Source organism: Ammospiza caudacuta, chromosome 3 (assembly GCF_027887145.1).
Source record: "Ammospiza caudacuta isolate bAmmCau1 chromosome 3, bAmmCau1.pri, whole genome shotgun sequence".
In the NCBI taxonomy this organism is placed as follows: Eukaryota; Metazoa; Chordata; class Aves; order Passeriformes; family Passerellidae; genus Ammospiza; species Ammospiza caudacuta.
Genome location: NC_080595.1, coordinates 5,328,088 through 5,341,326, shown reverse-complemented (window position 1 = coordinate 5,341,326; position 13,239 = coordinate 5,328,088). Strand labels below are relative to the sequence as shown.

Sequence of the window (13,239 nt, the reverse complement as noted above, 5' to 3'; positions counted from 1 at the left end):
TTCTTTTGGCATTAGAAAGGCAGTTCATAGCTGCTCATTCTCCACACACCTTTGTCACTATGACTGTCACCACTCACATGAGGCCCCTGCTACATCAGCTCAAGCTGGCCCTGTGAGCAGCCTGCAGGATTTCATCCATTAGCTGGAAAATGCCCATTGCAACCCAAGATGAGCCCATCCAAATAATTTCACTTGCCAAGTAACTTTGGAAATACATGACAGCCTTGTCTTGGGTGTGATTTCAGAGCCTACAGTGAGCGCCTCTTGCACTGCCAAGCTTTCCAGTTTGGGCTTGCGGCGTGTGACTCGGTGTAACAGCAGGAACACTGGCACACAGAAGTGGGATATTGGATATTAAATATTTGGCTGTTTTGGCACCACCTCTCCTCACTGCCTGCCCTGGTGTTTATCTGAGCAGGCACACTGCTATCTGATCCCTGGACAATGCCAGCAGACAGTCTCCCTGCAGATGCTGCTACCTTGCAAGGTTGGGCTCTGGGGCGTTCGAATCTGCCTCTCTGAGGCAGACACTGCTCTGCAGCCCGAAACAATGCCCAGCACTTCGCCATGAAAAGAGAGAAAGTGAACATTAGCACATCAAAGGCCCCTTTCTGAAAGAGGAAAAATTGCACGATGCACACTTTAATCTTTCTGACAATCTATGCATAGCCTGAGCTGAATTCTATTTTTCACACAAATGGGAATGCTCCATACGAGCACTTCTGTACCAACAGCAACAAGAACAGAGAAGCATGAGCTAGCACAGACTTTGAACTTTTAAAATATGGATTAACATGCAATAATATTTAACAGCTGATAGAACAACATCCCTCTTATCTCTCTTAATAAACCCAAATAACATCAAACATTTTAAAGGCAACCTAAAATAGCAGAAAGGCTGCTAAAATATTTTAATCTTTTTAATCTAAAAATAAAAATAAGTTTGTATTAAACAAAATACAGGCAATATTAAAATCTTAATGTAAATGCCTATTGTATAAAACCAGTTACCTGACAGAGAACAGCCTTAAGTGTAATTCCCTTAATTAGCACTTCCATTCCAGGGAATGCAACCCCTGCTTACAGATATAAAAGAAAATATTGCTAAAATACAAATGCAGCATCTAAACTCATTCTGTTGCATTAAAGCAGAGATTTGTGCCTGTAGGTGTCCTTGCAGTGGGAACAACATCCATCAGCCCCAAGAAGTAAACACTGGGGACATCTCTGCACATCCAGAAAATCAGAGCACAGGCAACAGCAGGATCCCACCAGAGAGGGGCAAGAGGTCCTGCTCTCATTCCTTCACCTGGATGCCCCGTTTGCTGCTCAAACCTTACCAAGATTGCCTGCACATTTTTTCATCTGAAAATGTGTTAAACAGAGTGCAAATGCTTGTGGAGAGCAGGAGAGGGACTGCCCAGGAAGAACATCCCAGTTTTCTTCATGTAAACAGAAGTGCACCCCCTAGAATATCAGCTGTAATGGAGTGGTATGATTTAAAAACACACCTTGGTAAATGCACACGCTGAATGGATTTGTTTCTGACTAAATATCAGCCAGAAGAAGAACATGTTGGAAAAGCTTCAACAAGATCCCAGCCTTGGACTTGCAGAACATCAGCAATGGAGCAGAGGCAGCACCATGACTGAGCCCCACACACCTGACACTGCACACAAGCCAGCACATTTCCAGACAAAACACCTGCACTTCCCAAAATGCTTAAGAGAGAAATCCATTTTTCTTGCAGATCTGCCAGTCACTTAAAACACTTCAGTCCTAAAAGGGAGCAGGGGAGCACACATGGATTTGCCAAGCAGACTGTTTGAAATGTGGGGATCAGTGGTGAGATGAGGATCTGGCACACAGAAATACTGGAAGAGGAATTAAAGTAGCTGTTCTGGAAATCTCTTCACAGAGAAACCTGCCTGTGCCTTGGACACCCACCATGCCACAGACCAGCACACTGAATACCACAGAACCAGGGGCTCTCTGCACTTGTTTCACAAAAATTATCTGCAATTTACAGGGTTTGCATTGCTAAACATGGCCCCAGGCCCAAGACCTTTATTTCCCTTCATATTTTGCTTGTTCAGGATACAGCCTTGCTCAAAGCACTGGCTAAAACTCATACTGGGGGAGGAAAGAATGGCTGCACTGGACAGATGGTTGGCCTTTGGATGCTGAAAAGGGATTTTGAGGGAGTTGAGCAGTATGACTTAATTCTTGTCCTGAATATTGAAGGTAAACACAGATCAATCCAAATGAGGCAGAGCACAGCTACAGCCCTGCACTACAGTCCTGTGCGTAAAAACCAGCAGCAGATCACAAACACAACTATGCACAAAACCCCCAGCATTTTCTTTAAACTCCTGCCACTGGAAATGCTGCCTCTCCTGTCTGCTCAGAAAACAGAAATGGAATGAATTTTTTTAAAATGCAATGATTTATTCTCTGCACACAGATCACTGACTCAGCATTTACTGCACAGTCAGAATGCACAGAGGTGAAGCAGAGAAACTCTCAGAAGCTTGGCTCCTGCTGATTTCTCCCAGTCCTGGACCACAGCAATCTCTCTGACAACTCCAGCAGCAGTGCTGGATTCTGCTCCATCCTAAAAATCTCCTTGTAATGAATGCTACATAAAACTAGCAAAGCTGTCTCGGGCCTGATGCTCAAAATGTAACAAAAGGATGAAATATGAGGGCAGGAAAATCTGTGTCTGTAGGTATCACGTTTCTAATGTTCTTCCAGTAAGTACTGCCATGAAAAATGAAACATTTGGTTTACTGATGTCTGTGTATTCTCTTTAGCAATACAGCAGAAGATTCAAACCCGTTGGTTTGGGCAGTAAAGAACACTGGAGACCCTGTGAGGCATTTGTTTGCAAACTCCAGTTTCACAGATACTGTAATTGATGCACAAAGTGGGAACAGAAAGTAAAATCTCTCCACTTTGCTTTCCGAGATCCTGGGACTTCGTGTGTTGACTTTTGGGATTCCAAACTGCACGTTGCTGTGGTATTTGAAACAAACGGAAATGCTGGCATGCAAATCCTATTCAGCAACTTGAGAATACTGAGGGCTTTTACAAGGCAAAGAACACGTTAAAAGTTCATTAATTAACCAGTGCTTGGGAACAGATGGAATGGCTATCTGGGCTCTAATTACTGCAAGTTGGGACAGAGGTTCACAGACCTTAATGAGGTTCAATAAAATGAATGATTACACATCAATCACAATTAGAGAAACCTGTAAGATGAGCTGAATTATCATGGCAACAAGTCATAAAACACGGGAGCACAAAACCCAACAGGTTCTGCAAAAGCCTAGAAAGGAAAGGTTTCTGAATTCAAAGAGTTCTCCTGGGGTGGAACAATCCCTCTCTCCTGCCAGGCTTGGGGAGTTAACAATGAGGGTTGTGCTCTCCCTCAATCACTCAGCCTGGCACATGTGGGTGTAACTGCTGTTCCTACAACCTGAAACATTCAGATAATACAGACTTGTATTTAACAGTTAAGGACAGAAAAATCTTCTATTTCTTACCACCAGAGCTGCATGTGGGAAAAGGTGTTTTCAGAGCCTCACATTCCCCAGCTTTGAGAGAGGCTTGCAGTAGGGAGAGGAAGGTGGTGGGCTGGACACAGAAATTCAAAGTGCAGAGCCCTCTTCACTTATGATCTGGGGGCTGTCTGAGCATCAGCCTCAGGGCTTGTGCTCCAAAGTGCTCTGGGCCTCTGTGATCCTGCCTGCCCTGCCACACGGCCTGAAGGGTGCCACTGTGGCAAGCACAGTCCTCACACGTCCCTTTCAATACCAAGAAGCCAGTCAGGGTCATAGGGATGGCACAAGTTCAGGAAAGAGCTTCCAGAAACACAGGGAAAGGGCTGGGAGCTTGAGCTCTCTCCCTAAGCTGCAATGGATTCACTGTCACAGCACATTTTGGTGTCAAGGCTTTGCAGGACTGAGACGCTGAGAAATAACTGCTCCCCAAACAGCCCTTCAGGGGTTTCCAGCTGGAAGGTGTGCAGGGGAAGGCCAGTTTTACTTCAGGAAGCCACAAACCATAGGCCAGCAAGGTGTTAGATAATCCACACTGTCTCACAGGTGAAAATCAGCCAGATGGAGGACCCTAAAGAGGTGCTATAAATCCAGCTGTTCAGCACAAGTTATAGATACAGTTCTCCAAAAAACTGGCCCAGGCCAATTCAGAGAAGTACTAAAACCCAGAAAATTACCTGAGACTTTGTTTAACAGGAAATACTGTACATGCAGCACTAGATTGTTCTTAAACATAAGTTTAAGAAATCATTAAAAGCCATCTGCTCCTGTTTATACAGTAGAACCTGACAGTTAAAAGCACTGGGAAATACACACAAAACTACAATGCTGAGGAGAAAAACCCCATAAATTGAATATGCCAGCCAGAAAGCCTGCTACAAAAAGTAGCTTTCTCCTATTCCTCTCAGTTGATGTCACCATGTTCATGTCCCCAGTAACAGGATGGCTTTCAAAGCTTTTCAGATGCAGGTGGAGGGGAAGCCTTCCTTCTCTAAAGGACGATGTAGGATTATGGTGCTGCCCATCAAAGTATGTTTTATATAGCAGGCACAAAAATTTCTGTGCCTGCCTCATTTTGGTATCAGCTGCACAGAGCCAGTCAGGCTGGAAGGGAGTCAGATCTGTCTCACCTCCTCAAAGCATGGCCAGCACTCAACTCAGCCACTCATTTTCAATAACAGAGAAACAAAGTCATAACGAAAATACAACTCTAAGCCTAAAAATGTTTTTCCTGTTTAGAAAGTTATTCCTTAACTTTTCATTAAGCAATTTCAGCATGCATGGCTGATGAGAACCACACACTGAAGTCAGGGTCTCTTCAAAAGAGAAGTTTGAAAAATGACACAAACCTGTACTGGTGATTGCATGTTTGTGTTACCACCAGTCCCTGGAGTGCTGGGAAGTACCCATGGAAATGCCCACACGTGGATCTGCTCTCCTGCAGCCTTTGAGCCTTCCCACCGCTGCTCCTGGGACGAGGGAACAGCCCTGCTGGATGGAAACCACCTTTCCAAGGCCAGCACGTGGGCTTTGGCCTGCCTAGAACACAGTGCATCCCACCACAGGCCACCATGGAGCCCACCAGGAGCCCTCAAACCGTTCCCTAGCAAAGACCCTTCCTAAATCCTGCCGGCAGGAGCCTTCACCTGCTGCAGCGCTGCCCGCGGGGGACCCTGTAACAAGTGGCTCCCGGGGAGCCTGAGCACCAAGCCCGGCCACCTCGGAGCCTGGCCACAGGTCCCTTTGTTCCTTTGTTCCGCCGGAGGGAGCGGAGCGGGCGCTTCCCGCACTCCTGCTTCCCGCACGCTTTTTGTCTCGGAGCCTTTTCATGACCTATATAATTCTACAAAAAGCAACGAGGATCTGCTTCAGTTTGCCTCGAACTTCGCAGTTTAATTTGATGATTGCGCTGCAAGAACTGAGAGGCAGCCTTTTAATCTAAACGACTCGGGGTAATTTAACTTGATTTTATTAAAACATCGGAACGATCGCCATACGTTCCGCACAAAGGAATTAGACTGGGAGGTTAAGAATCAGCATCAGGGATACCAGCAGCTCCCTCTAGTTAGAAAGTGCATTATTATTGTCCCTGAAGAGCCAGTAAATAGCAAAGATCCCCAAATACTACAAACTGCTTACACAGAGCGGCTTGGGAACTTGTGCTGGAATACGTAATCCTTGTAGATCCACTGGGTACCGTGCTTGGATTCCCTCCTCTTAAATGAAAATAACCTTTTATTATCTGTGGTGGCAATTTCAGATTATTTTTTTAATACGTTAACTACCGAAAAATTTAAAAACCCCAGCATTTGACATCGAATCCACTTTGGAACAAAAAAACCTGCCGCACGTTGTAGTGGCAATTTGCAAACCGGCTTTCACAGAAATTTAAAATACGCGTTAGAGCGTGCATATGCTTTAAATAAATATAGGGTTTCAGATATTGATCCAGAAGCCACCTCCTTACATTTCCATGGCTTTGAAACTAAAGAAGAGGCTTTTTAGCCTGAGGGGTTAAAAGTGTGGGTGTGGAAGTGGGCTTTTGTTGGAAAAATTAGCAATGCTATGAGTCATTGTGCATTAGCGGCAGAATAGTTTTGCATCTTGTATGAATCCAGACACCATATGCCATGCGAGGCCGGCCGGCGCTGCGGTGCCACGTGGGCATCCCCAGCGGAAAGGCTGTTGGAGCGCAGCGGCGGCCGCGCAGCGCGGCCAGCCCGGCCCGCCGGACATTGTCGGGAGCAGCAGGAACAGCTGGTAAGCCAGCAGAGCCCCGCTCGCCCGGCCCGCATGCTAATGAGCCGGCCCGGCCGCACAAAGCCCCGCTCGCCCGGGGGAGCGACCCCGGGGCCCGCGGGAGCCCTGCGAGGGCTCGGCCCGCGGCCCCGCCGCCCGCTCCGGCTGCGGCACCGACAGCGGCACCGCTCCTGCCAGCGCCCCTCGCTCAGCCCGGCCACAGAAACACAACTCTGCTTTTCACCGACCCGTCTGTGACAAAACCCGGGCGGGAATTCACAGTAAAGTTCCTGAAAGACACAATGGAGCTTTAGCTACGCGCATCCCTTCAAAGTTAATGGGGGGGGAAACGGCAAAAATTGCTTTGCAAAGACACAGAATGTGAAGCCCTCGCAAACCGGCAAGAACTACCACAACTACTTCATCCCGTCTTGTTAGTAACCCAAATATACCAATTTTGCTTCGGTCAAAGAACCAAAGAATGAGCGCCTCTCATGAAACACAAATTGGAGGCTCTTTGTGTAACCCAGGAGAAAACACTGAGCACCGTGGTAGGACAGGTGTTTGCACCTCTGTGTACACCTTCTCGTGAAAGGGATATTTACTGCTCATAAACAAAGCCCTGTCCCGCATTGTGTGCTCCTGCAAGCTGCCTGCAAGGCATCCCCATCCCGGGCTCCTGGACAGGGCACAATTACACCACCCAAACCACGCCATTTCCAGCAAGATCAGAACTTCCCAGTCTCTGGCAGGGCTTAAAGAGGCATGGCTGTGTGGTTCAGGACCCTTGTTTGCAACCAGCACACACATACGAGTACACATGTCATTTAGAAATCCAGCATTAACTTTGTTTTGTTGGGTTTTTCCCCCTGACACAGTGAACTCACTTTTCATTTAAAAACACGTTACATTCTCAATGTCACTTAATTCCAGGTTTGTCTTTGGAACTCTCCATTATATCAGCCAGCAAAGAAGTGCCTCTACTACTGCTGGGGTTTATTTAGTGCTACTGAAGAGCACAGAAACTCCGTGCCAGAATCAGCCTGGGACTTTCTCAACATCCCTCAGCAAACTTGGCAGCTCCCAGCCATGGGGGAGGATATGGCAGCTCCCAGCCATGTTATAGTGACAAAATAAAGCGCACCTTTGCCGTGCAGCCCCCCTGGCTGCTCCCTGCTCCCCCAGCAATGCGGGTACAAGCTGTGTGTCTAACAAGGGCCTGCCAGCAGGTTCAGGAATGGACACGAAACAGAAAATAGAGAAATGTGATCCCATTGTGTGTGCATAGTGCAGCAGCATGTGGAGTTTAGACCTGCAGAAGCATTTCATACTCTTTAGATATGCACCGAGGGGACGCAGTGGATTCTCTGTGAGTCCATGAAGAGCTCTATGAATGAGAGCTGAGGAGCCGCCTCCACAATCCCATGTAATGCCACCTAAAAGCTTTGCCTCGCATGACTTATTACAGGCTGGAGCAGATTAGAGGCATCGATCGCTGCCTGGAGAAGGTTCTGGCTGTGAGGAGGGAAGGCAGAGCACACAGCCAGCCCGGCCATTGATCGGCTGCAGCAGGGGCCGTGCAGGATGAAGGGCAGAGCTGCCAGTGCCTGACCCCCCTCGGGTCTGGGCACCCCTGGCCAAGGGCAGGGAGAGGGACCTGCTGCTGCCCACAGACACTGGGCACTGACAGGCACTCCTGCCAGCCAGGGCTGGCCGCTCGCAGCACACCGTCAGGTGCCATGTCACATAAATTGTCACAGCTCCTGTGACACATGCTTTAGAATTTCATAGCCATTCCTATCAGCATCGATATAGCTGGAGGGCACCACTGCTTGGGATGAAATAAAGGGGACAAACTGTGAACCCTCTCTGAAAGGAGTAACAGGCTTTCCATCTCATTTCCCTGGCAGGATCAAACGCTGCCTTGTACCCACAGCAGAGGTCCAAATGCCAGTGCCACGAAACACACACTGAGAGGGACACAAAACGTGTCTGACACCACACGAGCCTCCAGAACATCTGACAGCCATTCACACAATTAAGTCCATCATAGCAAATACCTTTCTTTCACAGATAAAGCAGGTAAGCAGATTGGGCACTCTCTATTAGGTTAATCAGAAATTGGCTTAAGCCAAGAAAGGGATTTAATTCAGAATTTGAAGCTGATGTTCTTTGCTTAATCTTCTTGGTTCCAGATATTAACACATCTAGGATATATTAGTATGTCAATATCTGGATGAGTTGTAATGAATTAAAGTTATGAATGTCTTTTTGTTATGTGTTTAGATGGAGTTTTGGCTTTAGCCCAGTGAGCTGCTGGCTGGCACAGGTCAGGAGGCACACCACTGCCACTACAGTGGAGAAAACAGTGAGAGAGTTACTCATGTATCAAATTACTTCTCCAGGGTAAGGGCTGTGTTTTCCTCAGGTCCTCAAAAAGGAGTGCAAACTGTGAGCTGGGAAATGGTGACATCCAGTGCTCAGACATTACATAAGGAGCTCTCATCCCCACCATGCTAATTTGTGCCTGTCCTGATGCACGGACACCTCCAGAGCCCGATGTCACAGCAAAGTGGAGTGCAGGAGTCAACAGGCAGCATGAGATCAAACCCCTCTGCTGCCCATAAGAACAAACAACTCATCCCAAAACTGAGATTGTGCACAGAGATAATTTTATAATCAGTGCCTTAATAAACCCCAACAAGAACTAGCTCCCTATTTACCCATTCACAGGAAGTGCATGTAGTAGCTTGAATTGCTAAGAACATAACTTGAAGACTACCAGAAGTCACTGAAAAACACACACAGGGAAGAAGCCCACTGGCACTGGCACACAGGACACATTCCACTCTCCCCAGGGCAGATTACAAAGAGTACCTCAAAGCTGAGGTAATGTTTCAGACACATTGAGGTATTTCCTACTTTTCTCTAAATTCACTTAGCATCCCAGTCAGGAAGGACTGAGAGTACAAGAGTTATTTGAAATGGTGGAGGAAATAAAAAACCAAAGCTGTAAGATACTCAAAATAACACTGAAACAATTTTTAAATTAAGCCAATTCAATCCAAGGAGAAAAGAAATGGCTCCATTTGGAAAGATAACCTGGGCAATGAGAACTGCATTTCCCTGGGCGTTCTAAGAGGATCTTTTTGCTCAGACATCGCCACCTCCAAATCCCAGTGTCTTTCTGGAGACCAGGACTGAATTGTGGGCCAACCAAAAGGCCTGATACCTGCCAAACCAGCTACATTTTCATGTCTGAAGGCTGACAAGCACCTGAGCTTAGGAACTGTCAGCTTAGACAGCAGCTGCCAATCAGAGCTGTAATACTTAAATCCAAACCCTGTTTCACCCCAGTATTTATCCTCAGACGAGAGCAGCTCCCAGAGAGGAGCTCTGCTGCAGCTGAGTGCCATGGCACTCCAGATCACACAAGTGTTCAGAAATCCTTCCCAGCACACAGCTTGTTTCACACAAGCTGGAAGAGCATTCAGAGATGCACTTTTACAGCCCCACTCCCACCAGGTTTTGAAAAATTCAGCATTGCTAGAAACAGAACAGACCCTTGCTTAGTTATGACAAGTAATTAATTGTTTGCAAGAGAGGTTGTTCCTTCCTTTCCCCAACACATGCAAAAGAGGCATGGATGCACTCAAAAACCTGCATAAATATATTCCTTTCAATACAACAATTATAGTAAGCTTAAATATTATTTATTGTTATTGTAAAATTTAAGTAATCTTATTTCTTATGATTTCTCTAAGTCCCAGTCACATTAAAAGTCAGACACTGCCTGAAAAAAGCAGCCTGGAGAGGCTGCTGGAGCACATTGCCTCATGCTCAGCAGTTACTCAAGGATGGCAAGAGTCCCAATTAGCAGGGGCTGCAGCCACTCAGCCGCTCTGCTCCATGGCACCAAGGAGGAATAAAATGGGAATTTGGAACATAAACTGATGCACAATCATCCCCGCCCATGTAAGCACTGCAGCAGCAGCAGAGACAGCACAGCTCCAAAGACAACTGAGCTGTGCATGCAGCACCCTGGGAGTGCCATCATGTGCCCTTCCATGGACACAAAGAACCTGTAGCCACAATGGCTCTAAACTGAAGTTTAAATATAGTTAATTGTTTTTTAACTAATCTCTTGCCCTACTGAATTCCTTAAAACCAAAAGCGTTACATAAACGTAAAAAAAGAGATTAAAAAAAAAATCTGATGTGGTCTGCTGTAGTTACCTTCCTAATTTTCGAAGAGATTTCCAACAGAAATGTGTATTTGGGCACGGCAGTGGAATTTGTGTCATCGTGACCAAGCGGCTGCGGGCAGCGCGATGCTCCCGCGGCTCTGCGGTCCCGGTCCCCATGGAAACCAGACTCCGATATTGTCCTCCGCTCGATGGAGCACCAAGTCGGGAGCCTTTTGTGCCTGATGAGATTTCTTCCACAACCTTCCAGCAACAGACCCTACAGCTTCCTCCTGACTCTTTCCTAATTGAGATGCAAATTAATCTCTGTGGCTGATTACACTTCCCTTACAGCCCCTGACAAGTGCAGCTGTAGCTGGAGTTTACAGACTTTCCAACAAGTGACTTCAGCTGTCACTGCTGGCAAGACGCTGCCCCGGCTTCCCAGCACCACCAGGGCAGAACAGGGATGACTCCCTGCAGGTACTTCACACCCTGCCACTGCTCCAGCACGGATGCAGCACCTCATGGAACCCACACGGACACCAGATGAAGGGCTTGTTCCGTTTGTGACCACACCAGAGTCCAAACAGCTTCAGCCACTGACCCTTAGCAGGGATGTTGCCTTTTACCATGACCCATGAGCCAAAGGGAAGCTGCAGATCCTCCTCAGCTCTGCCTCACTCCAGCCTGCAGCCCTCATTCCAACTGCAGGTATGACTGGTGTGTGCCAAACATCATCCTCACTGTGCCAGGGACATTGCTTTCTATTTCTCCCTCTCACTGATATTTTTTGAGTTATTTCCATCTCCAGCCTGACCATGGCACTTCCATTTACTGTTTGCACTGCTGGGTCTGCTTGCCTCGTGTCCTGCTCACAGCAGCTGGCACAGCAAACACCAGACCTGAGTCACTCACCCTTTGGGAGCTGCACTGGACAGGCCCAACACCACCTTTACACATCTACACAGACTCACATTCCAGCTGCTGGCTGTAGTGCATCTCAGAGTCTGCACTATCTGGGGAATGAATTACAGATAGCTTTCTCTCCTGCTCCAGTATGGCCCCAGAGGGACCTGCCCACCACATCCCTTTGTGCCATTTCAGGAGTTTCTCAATCCACTCCCATTTATCAGACAGACAAGTGGCGGTTGATTCACTATGGACAGCACAGGTGCAAAAGCAGACGCAGAAAAAGGCGGAAAAGAACGTGGGGACAGATGCTGCCTCGGACCTGTGCAGAGCAGTGCCCTGTGCTGCAGGGTCTGTGCAGCTCTGTCCCCCCAGGGATGCACAGGGACCCTCGGGGACACCCCCCTGGACAGCAGGAGCACGGCCAGCTGGTGAGTGCTGCTCACTCACAAAATGCTCAGTGCCAAAACATGGGAGGGCTCCAGCTGGGAGTGAGAGGATGGGACAGCTTCCTTCCTATAACTACTGCTACTTATATCTATTTTAATACACTGTTACTTTACTATTAAATACTGAGAAACAGATTAAGATAAATTCTGCACAGCACAGTTTCAGGAATTTGTTAGATTTCTCTCAAGAAACAGAAAAAAACAGAGCGAGCCTTGACTCACCTGTCAGGCATTGCCACAGTCTGCACAACCACCACCATTTGCTTTACAATGAGTAAACAATTAGTTATTAACACAAATCTATTTAACTGCAATGGTACTTTTAATTTCTGATGACTTTTGCAAAGCATACTGGATAAAATTTATTTATTTCAGTTTAATTTTTTAAAACAAAACCCTAGCAAGTACTTTGAGGATATTCCATGTTTAAAAAATATGCATCTTAAACTAATTCCTCAAGGTTCTTTCAGAGATCAAAACATTTCACAAACTCTTTCTCAAAGTCATGTGATTAGAAAAATACTCAAATCAAATGCTGCCCAGAGAAAGCAAAGTGCAGTGAGTGTTTGTCCTGAGGTAAGTGACGTGATTAGCAAAACAAGCTATGAAATCTATGATGGCATTAGGAGAAGACCCCAGCATGGGTGAACACCAGTGCTATCACTGTGGGTCTGTGTAGCACCCAAGAACCACAGTCTGTGTCACAACTCCTGTCCTAGAGAAGCACATCTCCAGCTGCCTTCCAGCCACTGGTGGAAAGCAGGTTCTGAAAATGCCCAAACACGGGCGTGACTGTAAAGAAACAGGAATTTGGGACCTGAAACATCTGTATCTGAGGACAAATCCCATCTGCCTTATTAATGTAATGACTCCAAGTAAAGTTAATTGGATAGGATAAGAACATGGCTGAGCTCTGGCTACCAGCCTGACATACACAGTCCACAACTTCTATCAGTGTGAAAGCAACCTTTCCTCACAGATCAAAGCCCAAGCCCACCAGCAGCGAGGTGGAAGCTGCTGGTGAGACTCCAGTGCTGCTACCACTCCATTTTGAAAACACCGGATGGCACCTGCGTGTGAGCCACTGAGAACATCCAGCTGGCATGCAAAGAAAGCTCTGACCTTTCCCAATGAAATCAAACAGGAGGATTTTCATCCCAGCCTACCTCTCTGCAGGATGATGCTCCAAGTGAGAACCCTACCAAGGGCAGCCTTGCCCTGTGGAAAAGGATACAAGCTCTGGTAGAGTGGGATGAGGGACTTGACGGCTCTGCTGGCGTTGATGCACGTGGCACAGATCAGGCTGGGCAGCAGCTTCGCCGTCACGATGGCGCCGTCGAAGAGGGGACCAAAGAACGGCACCTGGGCGCCCAAAAGAGAAAAGCAGGATTCAGAA

General features: G+C 47.2%; 1 protein-coding gene across 1 annotated transcript in view; it reads right to left on the bottom strand.

Moving 5' to 3' along the window:
- Positions 1-13,239, bottom strand: part of RALGAPA2 (Ral GTPase activating protein catalytic subunit alpha 2) — a 94,118-nt gene that overhangs the window by 22,256 nt on the left and 58,623 nt on the right. Inside the window, exon 38 of the mRNA XM_058802672.1 lies at positions 13,078-13,205. Coding sequence (XP_058658655.1) covers positions 13,078-13,205 — 128 coding nt within the window. The remainder of the gene's footprint in view (positions 1-13,077; positions 13,206-13,239) is intronic.